This window comes from Stegostoma tigrinum, chromosome 9 (assembly GCF_030684315.1).
Source record: "Stegostoma tigrinum isolate sSteTig4 chromosome 9, sSteTig4.hap1, whole genome shotgun sequence".
In the NCBI taxonomy this organism is placed as follows: Eukaryota; Metazoa; Chordata; class Chondrichthyes; order Orectolobiformes; family Stegostomatidae; genus Stegostoma; species Stegostoma tigrinum.
In genome coordinates this window covers 84131136-84144335 of record NC_081362.1, presented here as the reverse complement: position 1 = coordinate 84144335, position 13200 = coordinate 84131136, and the positions used below count along the sequence as shown (strand labels likewise).

The 13200-nt window shown below is 44.2% G+C and overlaps 1 protein-coding gene across 12 annotated transcripts in view; it reads left to right on the top strand.

Moving 5' to 3' along the window:
- The window catches only part of akt3a (v-akt murine thymoma viral oncogene homolog 3a), a 397520-nt gene that overhangs the window by 324475 nt on the left and 59845 nt on the right, over positions 1 to 13200 (top strand). For 11 of the 12 annotated variants that reach the window (XM_059648719.1, XM_048536499.2, XM_059648714.1 and 8 more), the window contains one exon: positions 484 to 612. The exons of the other annotated variant lie outside the window; for it this stretch is intronic. In XM_059648719.1, coding sequence (XP_059504702.1) covers positions 484 to 612 — 129 coding nt within the window. The remainder of the gene's footprint in view (positions 1 to 483; positions 613 to 13200) is intronic. 12 annotated transcript variants of the gene reach the window in all.

Sequence of the window (13200 nt, the reverse complement as noted above, 5' to 3'; positions counted from 1 at the left end):
ACTTAGTTATTTTCCCTTGGGGAGGGCAATGAATCTGCAAAAGAAAGATTTCTCTTCTTGAATTTTGTTTTTGTTCAAAATACTTCTTCAGTTTATAGAAGAAAATATTAGTCCAAGAAAAGACTCTTTGTTGTCTTACCTGTGCAAACAGTGCTCCTTTCCTTTTCTGTAGTTTCTTGGGGTTTGCAACTCACAGACCAGTTTAAAGTCGCAGTCTGTGCTTTTCTACTGAAGTTTCAGTTAACTCTCCATTGATCTTATTAATGCAGGGAAGGAAAATCAACTGTATGTTCTCCATTCATTCCAGTAAGAAGGTTTGATTTTTAAAAAATCAATATTTTAGATAACTGTTACTTCCTGTTATAAATTGGAGGTTTAAAAATAAATGTATCCTCCCCCTGCCCTGATTGAGTTCCCTATTATTGTCAGTTCTGATGGCTGTTGGTCTTGCTTATTTTTGAAAATGATGGATTTTTTTTGTAGCTGGAGAATTTAATGTTGGACAAAGATGGTCACATCAAAATCACAGATTTTGGACTTTGCAAAGAAGGAATTACAGACGCAGCTACAATGAAGACATTTTGTGGTACACCAGAATACTTGGCTCCTGAGGTAGGATCATTATAACTGAAGTCACCAGATCTTCCAATGTTAATAACAGAGTTCTAACACAGACCAGAGGGAGAATATTTTTCAAAGGCTACTAATGTTATTTCAGTATGTTAAAATTTAAGAACGTCAACTTAACAAAAAGACATTTGGCTAAACTGTTATCTTTGTTTGTCAAGCATGCTACATAGCGACATACATCCTATTATAGCGTGTAATTGCAGAATTTCAGGTTGGTGCAGCACAGTGTGGGCTGTTTGGCCAATTCTATTTTGGTATAATCCCTATCCTCCCAGTCACTTTCTTCACGTAAGCACTGCCCTCATTGGGCTTTGCTTGTGACTGGTTCACTGACCGTTAGGGTGTCTTCCTGGTGGTGGAATGTATGGAATAAAGATTTTGCACAATGATGTCTTTTTACTGAGTCACTACACACACACAAAAAAAAAGACTGTTTGTCCTACTGCGTATGTTCCGATTCTCCAAATGAACATCTTGCCTCATGCTATTCTGACAGCCTTTTCCCCTTAACTCTCCATACTTTCCTTTTCAAATAACCGTTTAATTCTTTTTAAATGCCTTGATTGAACTTACTTCCATTCTGATCTCTGACAGTGCATTCCAGAACCTAACTACTCACTGCGTGAAAAAAGATTCCTTATTTCACTTTTGCTGCTTTAACTAATTATTTAAATTTGTGTCTTCTTGCTCTCAATCCTTTCACGAGTGATGACAATTTTTGCCTACTTATGTCATCCAGAGTCATTCCATCAGTTCCTTGTGACATTATCTTGGAGAAAATGGTATAAAGATTTATACCTTTGCAAAATCATTTTAAAGCTATTCAATTATAAAATAATTTTAGTTTATCCAAAAGTAATTGCCATAATTTCTAATTCTGAATAAGCAGAATAAAGCATTTTGAAGTAAATTGGTCTGTGAACAATGAAACAATGGTTTTCATGGTGAGATGTTTCTTGCTGGAAATCTCAATGACCCTTTATGGATGAAAATAATAATGCCTGCTTCTGACATCCAGTACGTACTTCCAACTGTATTAAGGCTGCATTCTGAAATCTGTTCTGAATGTTCTGTTTTTATTTCAACATTTAGACTGCTTTGTTTTAACTATACATCAATATTAATTTTTAGCTTTCTACTTTTCATCAACATTTAATAATGTGCATTTTCTATCACCAGTTTTCAGGAATTAATTTGATGATTTTTGTTTTTGTAAATCTTCCAATTCTGTGAAAAATGTACTTGAAGAAGTAGTAAAATCCAGGAACTGTCCGATCATGTTTCAATTTTTTAACAAATTTTCACTGTTCAGGTAACCAAAAATCAGTGGTCGTAAGTGTGTTGTTGGATGTAAATGAAAATATGAAATTTTAAAGCTACGTATTAAGAGTGGCCGCTTGACAAAATGTCAATTATTTGCCAGAAAGAAGTAAGATGCAGGTTCACGTTGGAAACTATCGCTGTTGTGAATTTAGATCAGATTTTTAATTCACTGCTGCGGTAGACAGAGTTTTGATTCAAGGCTGCGATAGATGGATTTTTTAATTCAAGTCTGCTACAGACAAGATTTTTAATTCAAGACTGTGATAGGTGGATTTTGAATTTGTAACAAAATCAAGAGTTACGGGGGAAAGGAAAGAAAGGGACTTGTTGAGCCAAAGAGCCTGTTTACACAGGGATTCCAAGAAAATGGAATTGAGGATTATCAGATTAGCCATGATCTCATTGAATGGTAGGGCAGACTTGATTGGTTGAGTGGCTTACTTCTGCTCCTATATCTCATAGGTGGCAAAGATCGTTATAGAGAGTGGGAAATTGTATTTGGGCCAATAAGTCTACTCTTTCACACATTCCAGTGGCTGATTGCAAAGTGACACAGGCCAACCGCTGAAACGAATAGGTGTCATGGTCAATAAGGGTTGTATGGCTGAGGCAGATTCCCAAAGGAATGGCCAAAATGCAACAGACTTGCTTGCATTTACCCTAAGCCATCTGTGAAAATGTTTTACAGATGTCCTGAAATCAATCTAAAAACCTAATCAGTTAATGCTACCTTTACATATATCATGTCAAAATGGTCCATATTTTGGAGATGTGTCATCAGCTATTATTGCATTGCTATTGACGAGGGTATAATATTTTTCAAGTCATGAACAGTTTTAGGGTGGATCTTGTTGCATGTGTAGACTGTCAGGTGAACAGTTTTCATTCTCTAGATTTCACAAATTAGAAGCTTTTTAGTAATCCAATGTAGGGTGCATTTCATGTTTTATTTAAAAAAAACTTCAGGCTTGTAAAAGTAAATGTTAGGAAGCTTGACACACAGTGGTGCCAACAAATATATTATGTGGTAGGTGATATTTGCATCATGGTGTTTTCTCACAAAAAGAAAATGGATGTTAAATAATGGCAGATGCTGACAAATGAGAAGGCTATTCTAGGTCATTGTGAAATCCAGTAAAATGCTGTATGGAGCTGTTGTAAAATAGTAAAAGCTTGCTTTTTCCAGCATATATTCTGTTTGAATTGAAAGTTGAATGCATCAAAAACTGTAAGCTATGAAATGTTTACCAATGCCTTTTTGTAAACCATGTCCAGATGATTAGCTAAACAATCACAACAAAGACCTGCTCTTTATGATATTGCTTATTTGCTGGATACAGTTTCTGTATCATTTTGGCTGCTACAACCTCTGTTTTCCCTCAGCAATGTGTCTTCCAAAGGAAACATGTACTGTACATAGCTTGCATGTTGCACACGTGCAGTCGGACACTTCTGCTATTTGCAAATCTTACCAATTGTGACATTTTCTGGGGCACAATCCCTGTGAATGCAGGGCTGAAACTTTATCCTTCACCATTCTCTTTATGTCTGTAATATGAGGCTAAAATTCAATTTCCAGATTTTCTTTATCAACACTGTAGTTGTTTATATCTTTTATCCAACGAAAGTGTCAATACAGTCGCAATCATTTAGTTTCCACATGAGTGAAAAGAAAGAAGAAAAGCACCATTCAGTTTCAAAAGGTTGAAAATTCCAAACAGCCAAAGCTAAACCTAATATATTCTGAGGCAGGTATGTAACCTGGCCAAAAGTGCTGGGTATGCATAAGTTTGTTACAATCAATGTGATCGTATATGTTGAAAACAAAAACATGCTGGAGATCACAGCAGGTAAGGCAGCATCCATGGATAACATTTCACATTTAGATGACTCTTCATCAGAGCTGAAGTGAAGTGTGGAGGGGACAGCATTTATGCAATAGTGGGATGGAGGGGTGGTTGGTGTGCTGGGGGAGAAAGAAATTGATAGTTCAGATTAAGTGGTTGGAATGTGAGAATGGCAGAACAATGGTGTGTCTACCTGCCAGGCTGAAAGGAACAGACGGTCCCACTGGAGTGAGGGGAAGGGAAAGATGACATGTTGACAGAGAGTGTAATAAGCAAAGCCGAAAGAAAGTGAAGGAATGAATTCACAATTTGAAGGTGTTGAACTCAATATTGAGCCCAGAAGGTTGTGAAGTGCCTAGTTTGAAGATGAGATATTGCTCCTGCAGTTTGCACTGTGATTTGCTGGAGCTTTGCAACATGTGAGGACAAACAAGTGGATGTCCAAGCAGGATGTTCTGTTAAAAAGACAGGCTACAGGAAGGTCAGGGTCATGCTTGTGTACGAACTGGAGGTGTTCTGCAAAGCAGTCACCCAGTCTGTGTTTGGTTTCTCCAATGTAGAGTAGGCTACATTGGGTACAGACACTCCAGTACACAAGATTGGAAAAGATGCAGTTGAAATGCTGCTTCACCTGGAAAACTGTTTAGGCCCTTGGATGGCGAGCAGGTTGGAAGTGAAGGGGCAGGTGTTGCACCTTCTGTGGTTCCATGGGAAGGGGTTGTGGTCTTGGTAGTTGAGGAATGGTCCCTGAAAAATGCAGATGGGGACTCAGGGCTGGGTGTTTGGTGATGGTGTTCTGCTGGAGTAGTCTGAAAAAGCAGAGAATGATCCTTTAAAAGTGTAGGATGGTGGGATGAAAAGTGAGAACAAAGGGGACCCGATCTCACTGTTGTGAGTGTTGGAAAGGGGCAAGGGCAGAAGCATGGGTGATAGGTTGGATGCACTTGAAGGCTGTGTCAACCGTGGTGAGCAGGAAACCAAGGTTGTGGAAGTAGGAAACCACGTTAGCAACGTTGTTTTGGAAGGTGGCAACATCTGAACAAAAATGGCATAGACAAAGAAACTAGGAGAATGGGATGGAATCCTTGCAGGACATGGGGTGGGACGAGCTGTAGTGAAGATAGCTAAGAGAGTCACCAGCTTTGTAGTGTAGAAATGTATTTGAAAAAGTATGCCTGAAGCCCTGAGTTATCTCCATTATGTATATTGTTTTAAGTGAAGAGACTCACATAATATTATAAAGAGATAATGGGAACTACAGATGCTGGAGAACCCAAGATAACAAAGTGTGGAGCTGGATGAACACAGCAGGCCAAGCAGCATCAGGAGCACAAAAGCTGACGTTTCGGGCCTAGACCCTTCATCAGAGAGGGGGATGGGGAGAGGGAACTGGAATAAATAGGGAGAGAGGGGGAGGCAGACCGAAGATGGAGAGAAAAGAAGATAGGTAGAGAGGAGAGTATAGGTGAGGAGGTAGGGAGGGGATAGGCCAGTCCAGGGAAGACGGACAGGTCAAGGAGGCGGGATGAGGTGGTAGGAAGGAAATGGAGGTGTGGCTTGAGATGGAAGGAAGGAATGGGTGAGAGGAAGAACAGGTTAGGGAAGTGGAGACAGGTTGGGCTGGTTTTGTGATGCAGTGGGGGGAGGGGAAGAACTGGGCTGGTTTTGGGATGCAGTGGGGCAAGGAGAGATTTTGAAGCATGTGAAGTCCACATTGATACCATTGGACTGCAGGGTTTCCAAGCGGAATATGAGTTGCTGTTCTTGCAACTTTTGGCTGGCATCATTGTGGCACTGCAGGAGGCCCATGATGGACATGTCGTCTGAGGAATGGGAGGGGGAGTTAAAATGGTTCACGACTGGGAGGTGCAATTGTTTGTTGCGAACCGAGCAGAGGTGTTCTGCAAAGCGGTCCCCAAGCCTCTACTTGGTTTCCCCAATGTAGAGAAAGCCTCACCGGGTACAATGGATACAATATACCACATTGGCAGATGTGCAGGTGAACATCTGCTTGACATGGACGGTCATCTTGGGGCCTGGGATAGGGTTGAGGGAGGAGGTGTGGGGGCAAGTGTAGCACTTCCTGCGGTTGCAGGGGAAGGTGCCGGGTGTGGTGGGGTTGGAGGGGAGTGTGGAGCGGACAAGGGAGTCACGAAGAGAGTGGTCTCTCCAGAAAGCAGACAAGGGTGGGGATGGAAAAATAGCTTGGGTGGTGGGGTCGGATTGTAGATGGTGGAAGTGTCGAAGGATGATGCGTTGTATCCAGAGGTTGGTGGGGTGGTGTGTGAGAACGAGGGGGATCCTCTGGGGGCGGTTGTAGCGGGGGCAGAGTGTGAGGGATGTGTTGCGGGAAATGCGGGAGATGCGGTCAAGGGCGTTCTCGACCACTGTGGGGGGAAAGTTGCGGTCCTTGAAGAACGTGGACATCTGGGATGTGTGGGAGTGGAATGCCTCATCCTGGGAGCAGATGCGGCGGAGGCGGAGGAATTGGGAATAGGGGTTGGAATTTTTGCAGGAGGGTGGGTTGGAGGAGGTGTATTCTAGGTAGCTGTGGGAGTCAGTGGGCTTGAAATGGACATCAGTTACTAGCTGGTTACCTGAGATGGAGACTGAGAGGACCGGGAAGGTGAGGGATGTGCTGGAGATGGCCCAGGTGAACTTGAGGTTGGGGTGGAAGGTGTTGGTGAAGTGGATGAACTCTTCGTGCTCCTCTGGGGAGCAAGAGGCGGCGCCGATACAGTCATCAATGTAATGGAGGAAGAGGTGGGGTTTGGGGCCTGTGTAGGTGCGGAAGAGGGACTGTTCCACGTAACCTACAAAGAGGCAGGCATAGCTGGGGCCCATGTGGGTGCCCATGGCCACCCCCTTTGTCTATAGGAAGTGGGAGGAATTGAAAGAGAAGCTGTTGAGGGTGAGGACGAGTTCAGCTAGGCAGATGAGGATGTCGGTGGAGGGGGATTGGTCGGGCCTTCGGGACAGGAAGAAGCGGAGGGCCTTGAGGCCATTTGCATGAGGAATACAGGTGTACAGGGACTGGACGTCCATGGTGAAAATGAGGTGTTGGGGACCAGGGAACTGGAAGTCCTGGAGGAGGTGGAGGGCGTGGATGGTGTCACGGACGTAGGTAGGGAGCTCCTGGACCAAAGGGGAGAAAATGGAGTCCAGATCGGTGGAGATGAGTTCGGTGGGGCAGGAGCAGGCTGAGACGATGGGTCAACCAGGCCAGGCAGGTTTGTGGATTTTGGGAAGAAGATCGAAACAGGCCGTGCGGGGTTGGGGAACAATGAGGTTGGAGGCTGTGGGTGGGAGGTCCCCTGAGGTGTTGAGGTCATCGATGGTGTTGGAGATGATGGTTTGGTGCTCGGGTGTGGGGTCATGATCAAGGGGGCGGTAGGAGGAGGTGTCGGAGAGTTGGCGTTTGGCCTTGGCGATGTAGAGGTCAGTGCGCCATACTACCACTGCGCCACCCTTGTCTGCAGGTTTGATGGTGAGGTTGGAGTTGGAGCGGAGGGCTCAGAGATAATGGGAACTGCAGAGAGCGGAGAGCTGCCCGTTCTGCAGGGGAGAGGTTGGAGTGGGTGAGAGGGGTGGAGAGGTTGAGGCGGTTAATGTGTCGACGGCAGTTGGAGATGAAGAGGTCAAGGGAGGGTAGGAGGCCTGGAGGTGGTGTCCAGGAAGAGGACTTGTGTTGGAGGCGGATGAAGGGGTCAGTGGAGGGAGGGTTAGGCTCCCGGTTAAAGAAGTAAGCATGGAGGCAAAGGCGGCACACCACTTCCGGGACCTCGAACGCGACCGCTGCTGCTGTCACCACCTCCGCTTCCAGAACCAACACCACACAAGTCACCCTCACCGCTGCTGCTGCCGCCCACTCCGCTCCGCCCACAGCCGACGGAACCCCACCAACAGTGGACGCCGATGGAACTCCGCCCACAGTCGATTCCGACGGAACCCCGCCCACAGCCGACGACCATGCCGCTCCGCCCACAATCTCCACAGCCAGCAGCCCCAGAGTTGACAGCCACACTGAGCCCTGCCACATCTTCACCATCCCCGCAGACCTCCCACTGGCTGAGGACAAATGGTCAGCCCTCAGCAAGGGGCTCACCTTTGTCCCCCTCCACCCACACATCAACGAATACCAGTCACGTTTGGACATCGAGCAGTTTTTCCGCCGCCTTCGCCTCTCTACATTGGGGAAACCAAGCAGAGGCTTGGGGACCGCTTTGCAGAACACCTCCGCTCGGTTCGCAACAAACAGTTCCACCTCCCAGAAGCGAACCATTTTAACTCCCCCTCCCATTCCTCAGACTACATGTCCATCATGGACCTCCTGCAGTGCCACAATGATGCCACCTGAAGGTTGCAAGACCAGCAACTCATATTCCGCTTGGGAACCCTGCAGCCCAATGGCATCAATGTGGACTTCACATGCTTCAAAATCTCTCCTTTCCCCACTGCATCCCAAAACCAGCCCAGTTCTTCCCCTCCCCCCACTGCATCCCAAAACCAGCCCAGACTGTCTCTGCCTCCCTAACCTGTTCTTCCTCTCATCCGTCCCTTCCTCCCACCTCAAGCCGCACCTCCATTTCCTACCTACCACCTCATCCCGCCTCCTTGACCTGTCCGTCTTACCTGAACTGGCCTATCCCCTCCCTACCTCCTCACCTATACTCTCCTCTCTACCTATCTTCTTTTCTCTCCATCTTCGGTCCGCCTCCCCTTCTCTCCCTATTTATTCCAGTTCCCTCTCCCCATCCCCCTGTCTGATGAAGGGTCTAGGCCCGAAACGTCAGCTTTTGTGCTCCTGAGATGCTGCTTGGCCTGCTGTGTTCATCTAGCTCCACACTTTGTTATCTAATATTATAAAGTGTTCTGTTTATTTAAAATCTACAATTCATTAGATTAAAACATTCCAGATATTCTCATTGTGAAAAGGCTTTTAATTCTGTGAACAAGATTTAATTTGATCTTGATGTGTAGCAAAAGATATGTAATCACTCCAATAGTTATGCTTGGTTTTAAAATCTATGTTCTGATCATAAATGTGATGGTCATTTTCTGATAATATGAAAATGTGAAGTAATGTTTCGTCAACTATGAATGTATTAATTAAAATGGAATGTTAAACTTAGTTGTTCAATGACCTGCACCAATTCCTGTCATCCTGAAAATTCCACTCACTATTCTATCTTTTAGCTTTATGTCCTAGTTTAACCACTGAATCTTTCACTTCGCTGTGCTGTTAAATTCAAGTGCATCTTGTTTCTAGATTTATTACTTGGTTTCTCTAACATCTATTTTACTTCAACAGTGTCATTACTCCCAGTGTCCTTCAATTGGGTTATATTCTGTGGATTTTTATTATTTATTGCTGTGCTATTTTGCTTGTTCCTTCTAGATGTTGGTATTTCACTACTCAAAATCTCAAAATACTAAAATGAATCCTATTATTGAGGCAACATTTTTGGATCATTATTTCCTAGCCTTAATTTTTTGTTAATATATGTAAAGTTATGTACTTCAGCATTTCCTACTTGGAAGATATTTCTAGCCTTGACCTCATTTTGGTCTACTTGTGTCAAGTACCTTTTTGGCTAAGGGGAGAAGTTGTCAGCCAATTCACTCATGGCCCCTCAATACAAACAGACTGCAAAATTGTGCATGTAATTGGCCTGGAAGTGAAGTGGATATTTTTCTCTTTGCCTCGATGTGAAAAACATGCCAAGCCTCAACTTAGTAGCAATGCAGGAAAGGACAAGAACTGAGTGGACAAGGTTGTGAGCATGAAATGAAGGCCAGTTTAATTAATTTAGAATGTTTTCTGTATGGCCTTTAGACATGGTTTTGCAAATGTTTCACTAACATGTGGCATTTATCGATTACATTATAACACAGATCTGAAGAAACGTGTGAAATGAACAAAGCTCTAAATACTATTAAAGACATTTATGACAAAACATTTAGGGTTCATAATTTAGAATGCCATTTAAGAAAAATGATGCCTGTTGTTTAAAAAAAGAAAATTGACTTACAAATGAACATTTTTCTCATCCAGCAGGTGTAAGTCAAATCTGTCATTTTTTGATTGCACGTTAGTTATCCCTATATAAAGACTGTATATCCTGACAATTATTTTCCACTTTCTTTCTTCACTAGTTAGTTGTATGTATTAATTGAAGAAGTCCACCTTTCTTCACAGAATCCACATGGTGTGATATACACAGTTCCAATAATGATCATGTTAGAAAAAAACAAGTTTTGTTAAAACTTTACACTTGCCTTGACAAAATACATTTCAGCAACCTGATGTTAGCCTCTCAAGATGCACTTTGTTTAGTTAACTCTAGTCACCTAACCTCTGGATTAATACATTGAAGAAATTGATAATTTACATTTTAATTCTAAAGTTCATGTAGACTATCTCAGATATTCATGACTTCTCATATACCGAAGCATCCATATACAATCAGACCTGGACAATTTTCAGATTTATGTTACTCACTAGCAAGAAACATGCATGCCATAGAACTGTCAGACAATCACCATCTCTAAGAAGACAATCTAACCATTGTCCCTTAATATTAAGTGACAATAGCATTGCTGAATTCTCTATTGTCTGCATATTCGGAGGAGTTATCATCATCACTTCTCAACTTTTTGGCTCAGATCAAGTGTAAGCTCTGTGTTGCGAATCGTCAGAGAATTTTGAGATCAATGCTGGATTATGATTGGGCCTAGGACAATTGTTGCTTGAAATGAGCTACTATTAGTGGATCTTTATGCTGGCTTTGACCCAACACCAGTTCAGCCAATAGCCAACCAGAGTTATGGACTCCACAAGTGCCTGAACCCCAGGCTAGGTTGTCAGGAACACAGTTTGGGTGACAGAAGAGGGTGGAGAAAGGAACGCCAATTGATTGAGATAATGGGAACTGCAGATGCTGGAGAATCCGAGATAACAAAGTGTGGAGCTGGATGAACACAGCAGGCCAAGCAGCATCTTAGGAGCTCCTAAGATCGAACCACCTTTGTGAAGAGGATCCTACTGGACTGCAGTGGATTCCAAGCAGTGGATATTTTCTATCTGCAGGATTTCTGCAGCAATGTGTCTTTTGATTTCACCTTCTGAAGCATGAAGCAATGTGAGTATCTCGTGAAGGTATCTGAGGAGAAAGCAGTGAAGGCCCCCTCTCTGTCCTGGTGGCAGCACCACAGAGGAGCTGTGTTAGTACAGTCTGTATGTATAGTTCCCGTGATCCAGCAGCAGATGTCCTGACCTTCCTGGGGAGGTATGTACAGCTTGAATGAGGCAGCACTAATGTAGTGGACCCCTTCAGTATCTGGACCATCAAGTGACATCTTCCAATCACCTCCAGCTTCGCGATTGGACGGAGTCGGGGCTGCCTAGAGTGTGCCGAACCTGCGGGAGGTCAGGGCACTTGGCAGTGGAATGCAAAGTGATTGTCTGCAAACTGAAGGCGCACATGACTGAGGAAGCAAAGAGTCCAGAGAGCTGCAACCTGCATGGGGAAGGAGGCTATCTGTACAATGCCTGCTCGAAACAGGGGGCTGTTTGAAAAAGACAGTAAGGCGCCAACCTCCAATGAGATAACTGAGAAAAGGGACATTCAGAAGGAAGGTAAGACTTTCAGAAAAAGAAAGAAAATAATCCAGAGCATCATAAATGATTGAACCTCTACCTGAGAACACAGAGTCAATAGAGACAGAGGCAGTGCATAGACAGGGAAGTATGTGGCAGGTAACACGGGAATAACAGCAAAAGAAAAACCTTTCAGTCACACAGGGCCATTACAGGCCAGTAGCACAGTGGAAAGAGACAGATGTAGGAAGGACACACTGGCAACTCCTCTTCTGACAAAGATGTGCAGGAGGATCGCCATAAAAAGAAGAAGCAAAACGGCAAGATGAGCACTCCCCACCTTTGAAATGCTGGATGTCAGAAGAGGCCCAGTGAAACCCCATTTCCTAATGAGGTATGCAGCACAGCACTCCTCCCAGAAACCGGGAGCAGCGACACTTTGAACCAGGAGCAGAGCACAACATGAAACCAGACCTTCCTTGCTGCTTCTCTGTCCTGATGGCTCCTGATCAGGATGGTGTCTCCAGGGAGGAACAGGACAGTTAACTCAGTGCTTTCGAGGGGCAACATTTCACCCATACCAAGGGGATGCAGAGGCTTGCCTAGTGACAGGGTCAGTTTTAAATTTTTATGGTGATCTAAAAAAAACTTAACATGAGTTCAAACATTGCCAGCCTAAATGTGTATTGTGTGAAAGCCGCTGCGTGATATGTCTCCACATTGGCTTACGTGGCCAACATCAAAGCAGACCCCCTATTTCTGCAGAAGTGTAGGGTATTGCACCTCAGCAGCTACAGGAAATAGCCGAGTTTGTGGGCCCATGGGTCTTCAGTTTGGTTGATGGATTTAACAGTTGCTGTTCCTTCAGCTTGGGTATTCTGCTATGAAGAGGCAACTTCACCATCTCAGAGGTTAAGGAAGTGGTGGGTGGGCGTCACCTCGTGGTCTTGTTCTATATATAAACGCACCCTGTGATTTATTAACAGAAGCTGCTGGGAAAGCTAGGCAGTCTGACAGCATTTTGAAGAAAAATCTGAGTTAATGTTTCAGGTCTGGTGACACTTCCTCAGAACTGTTCTAAGGAAAGATCACCAGACCTGAAATGTTAACTCTGATTTTTTTTTACACAGGTGCTGCCAGACTTGCTGAGCTTTGCTAGCACCTGTTTGTGTTCCTGATTTACAGCATCAGCAGTTCTTTTGGTTTTTACTGAGATTAATTAATGTATACGCCCTGGAAATAAAGAGTGAGTGTCTGACTGTCTGCAGCAGCTTCCACTGCTGCTTGTGATGTCAAGGCCTGTCATTCTTATCAGTGACTTTAACTGCTTCCTCAGTGCAGCTGGATGATCCGGATGGGCTAACACCAAACTGGACACCGAGTCCAGATTCCTGATTGAAATAGTCACCAAGCACATGATGCCATTGGCACCCTTACAGACAGAGCACAGCATAGATAAACATAATTGAGGCTAGATGGGTTTGTAGTGATTGTAATGAGGTCATTCATAGAATATGAGTTCCCTGATTGGATCAGATTAACAGCCACAATCAGGGAGCCCTGACTGATGAATAAGAACACTCTGAGACAGGAAACTGGCCTCTGTGGAGTTATTTTAGTGGCAACGAGAGTGGGAACAGTGATGTAACCATGCAAAATGGTTTTATTAGCTGAAGCCCAAGTGGACTTCAAACAGGCACTACAATTGGCTTTATTATTGGAAAATGTGGCAAGTGGTGTGGACTTGATACAGCAAAAGGAGGAAGAGAGTAGGGAGGACATGGACAGGATCTCACTGTC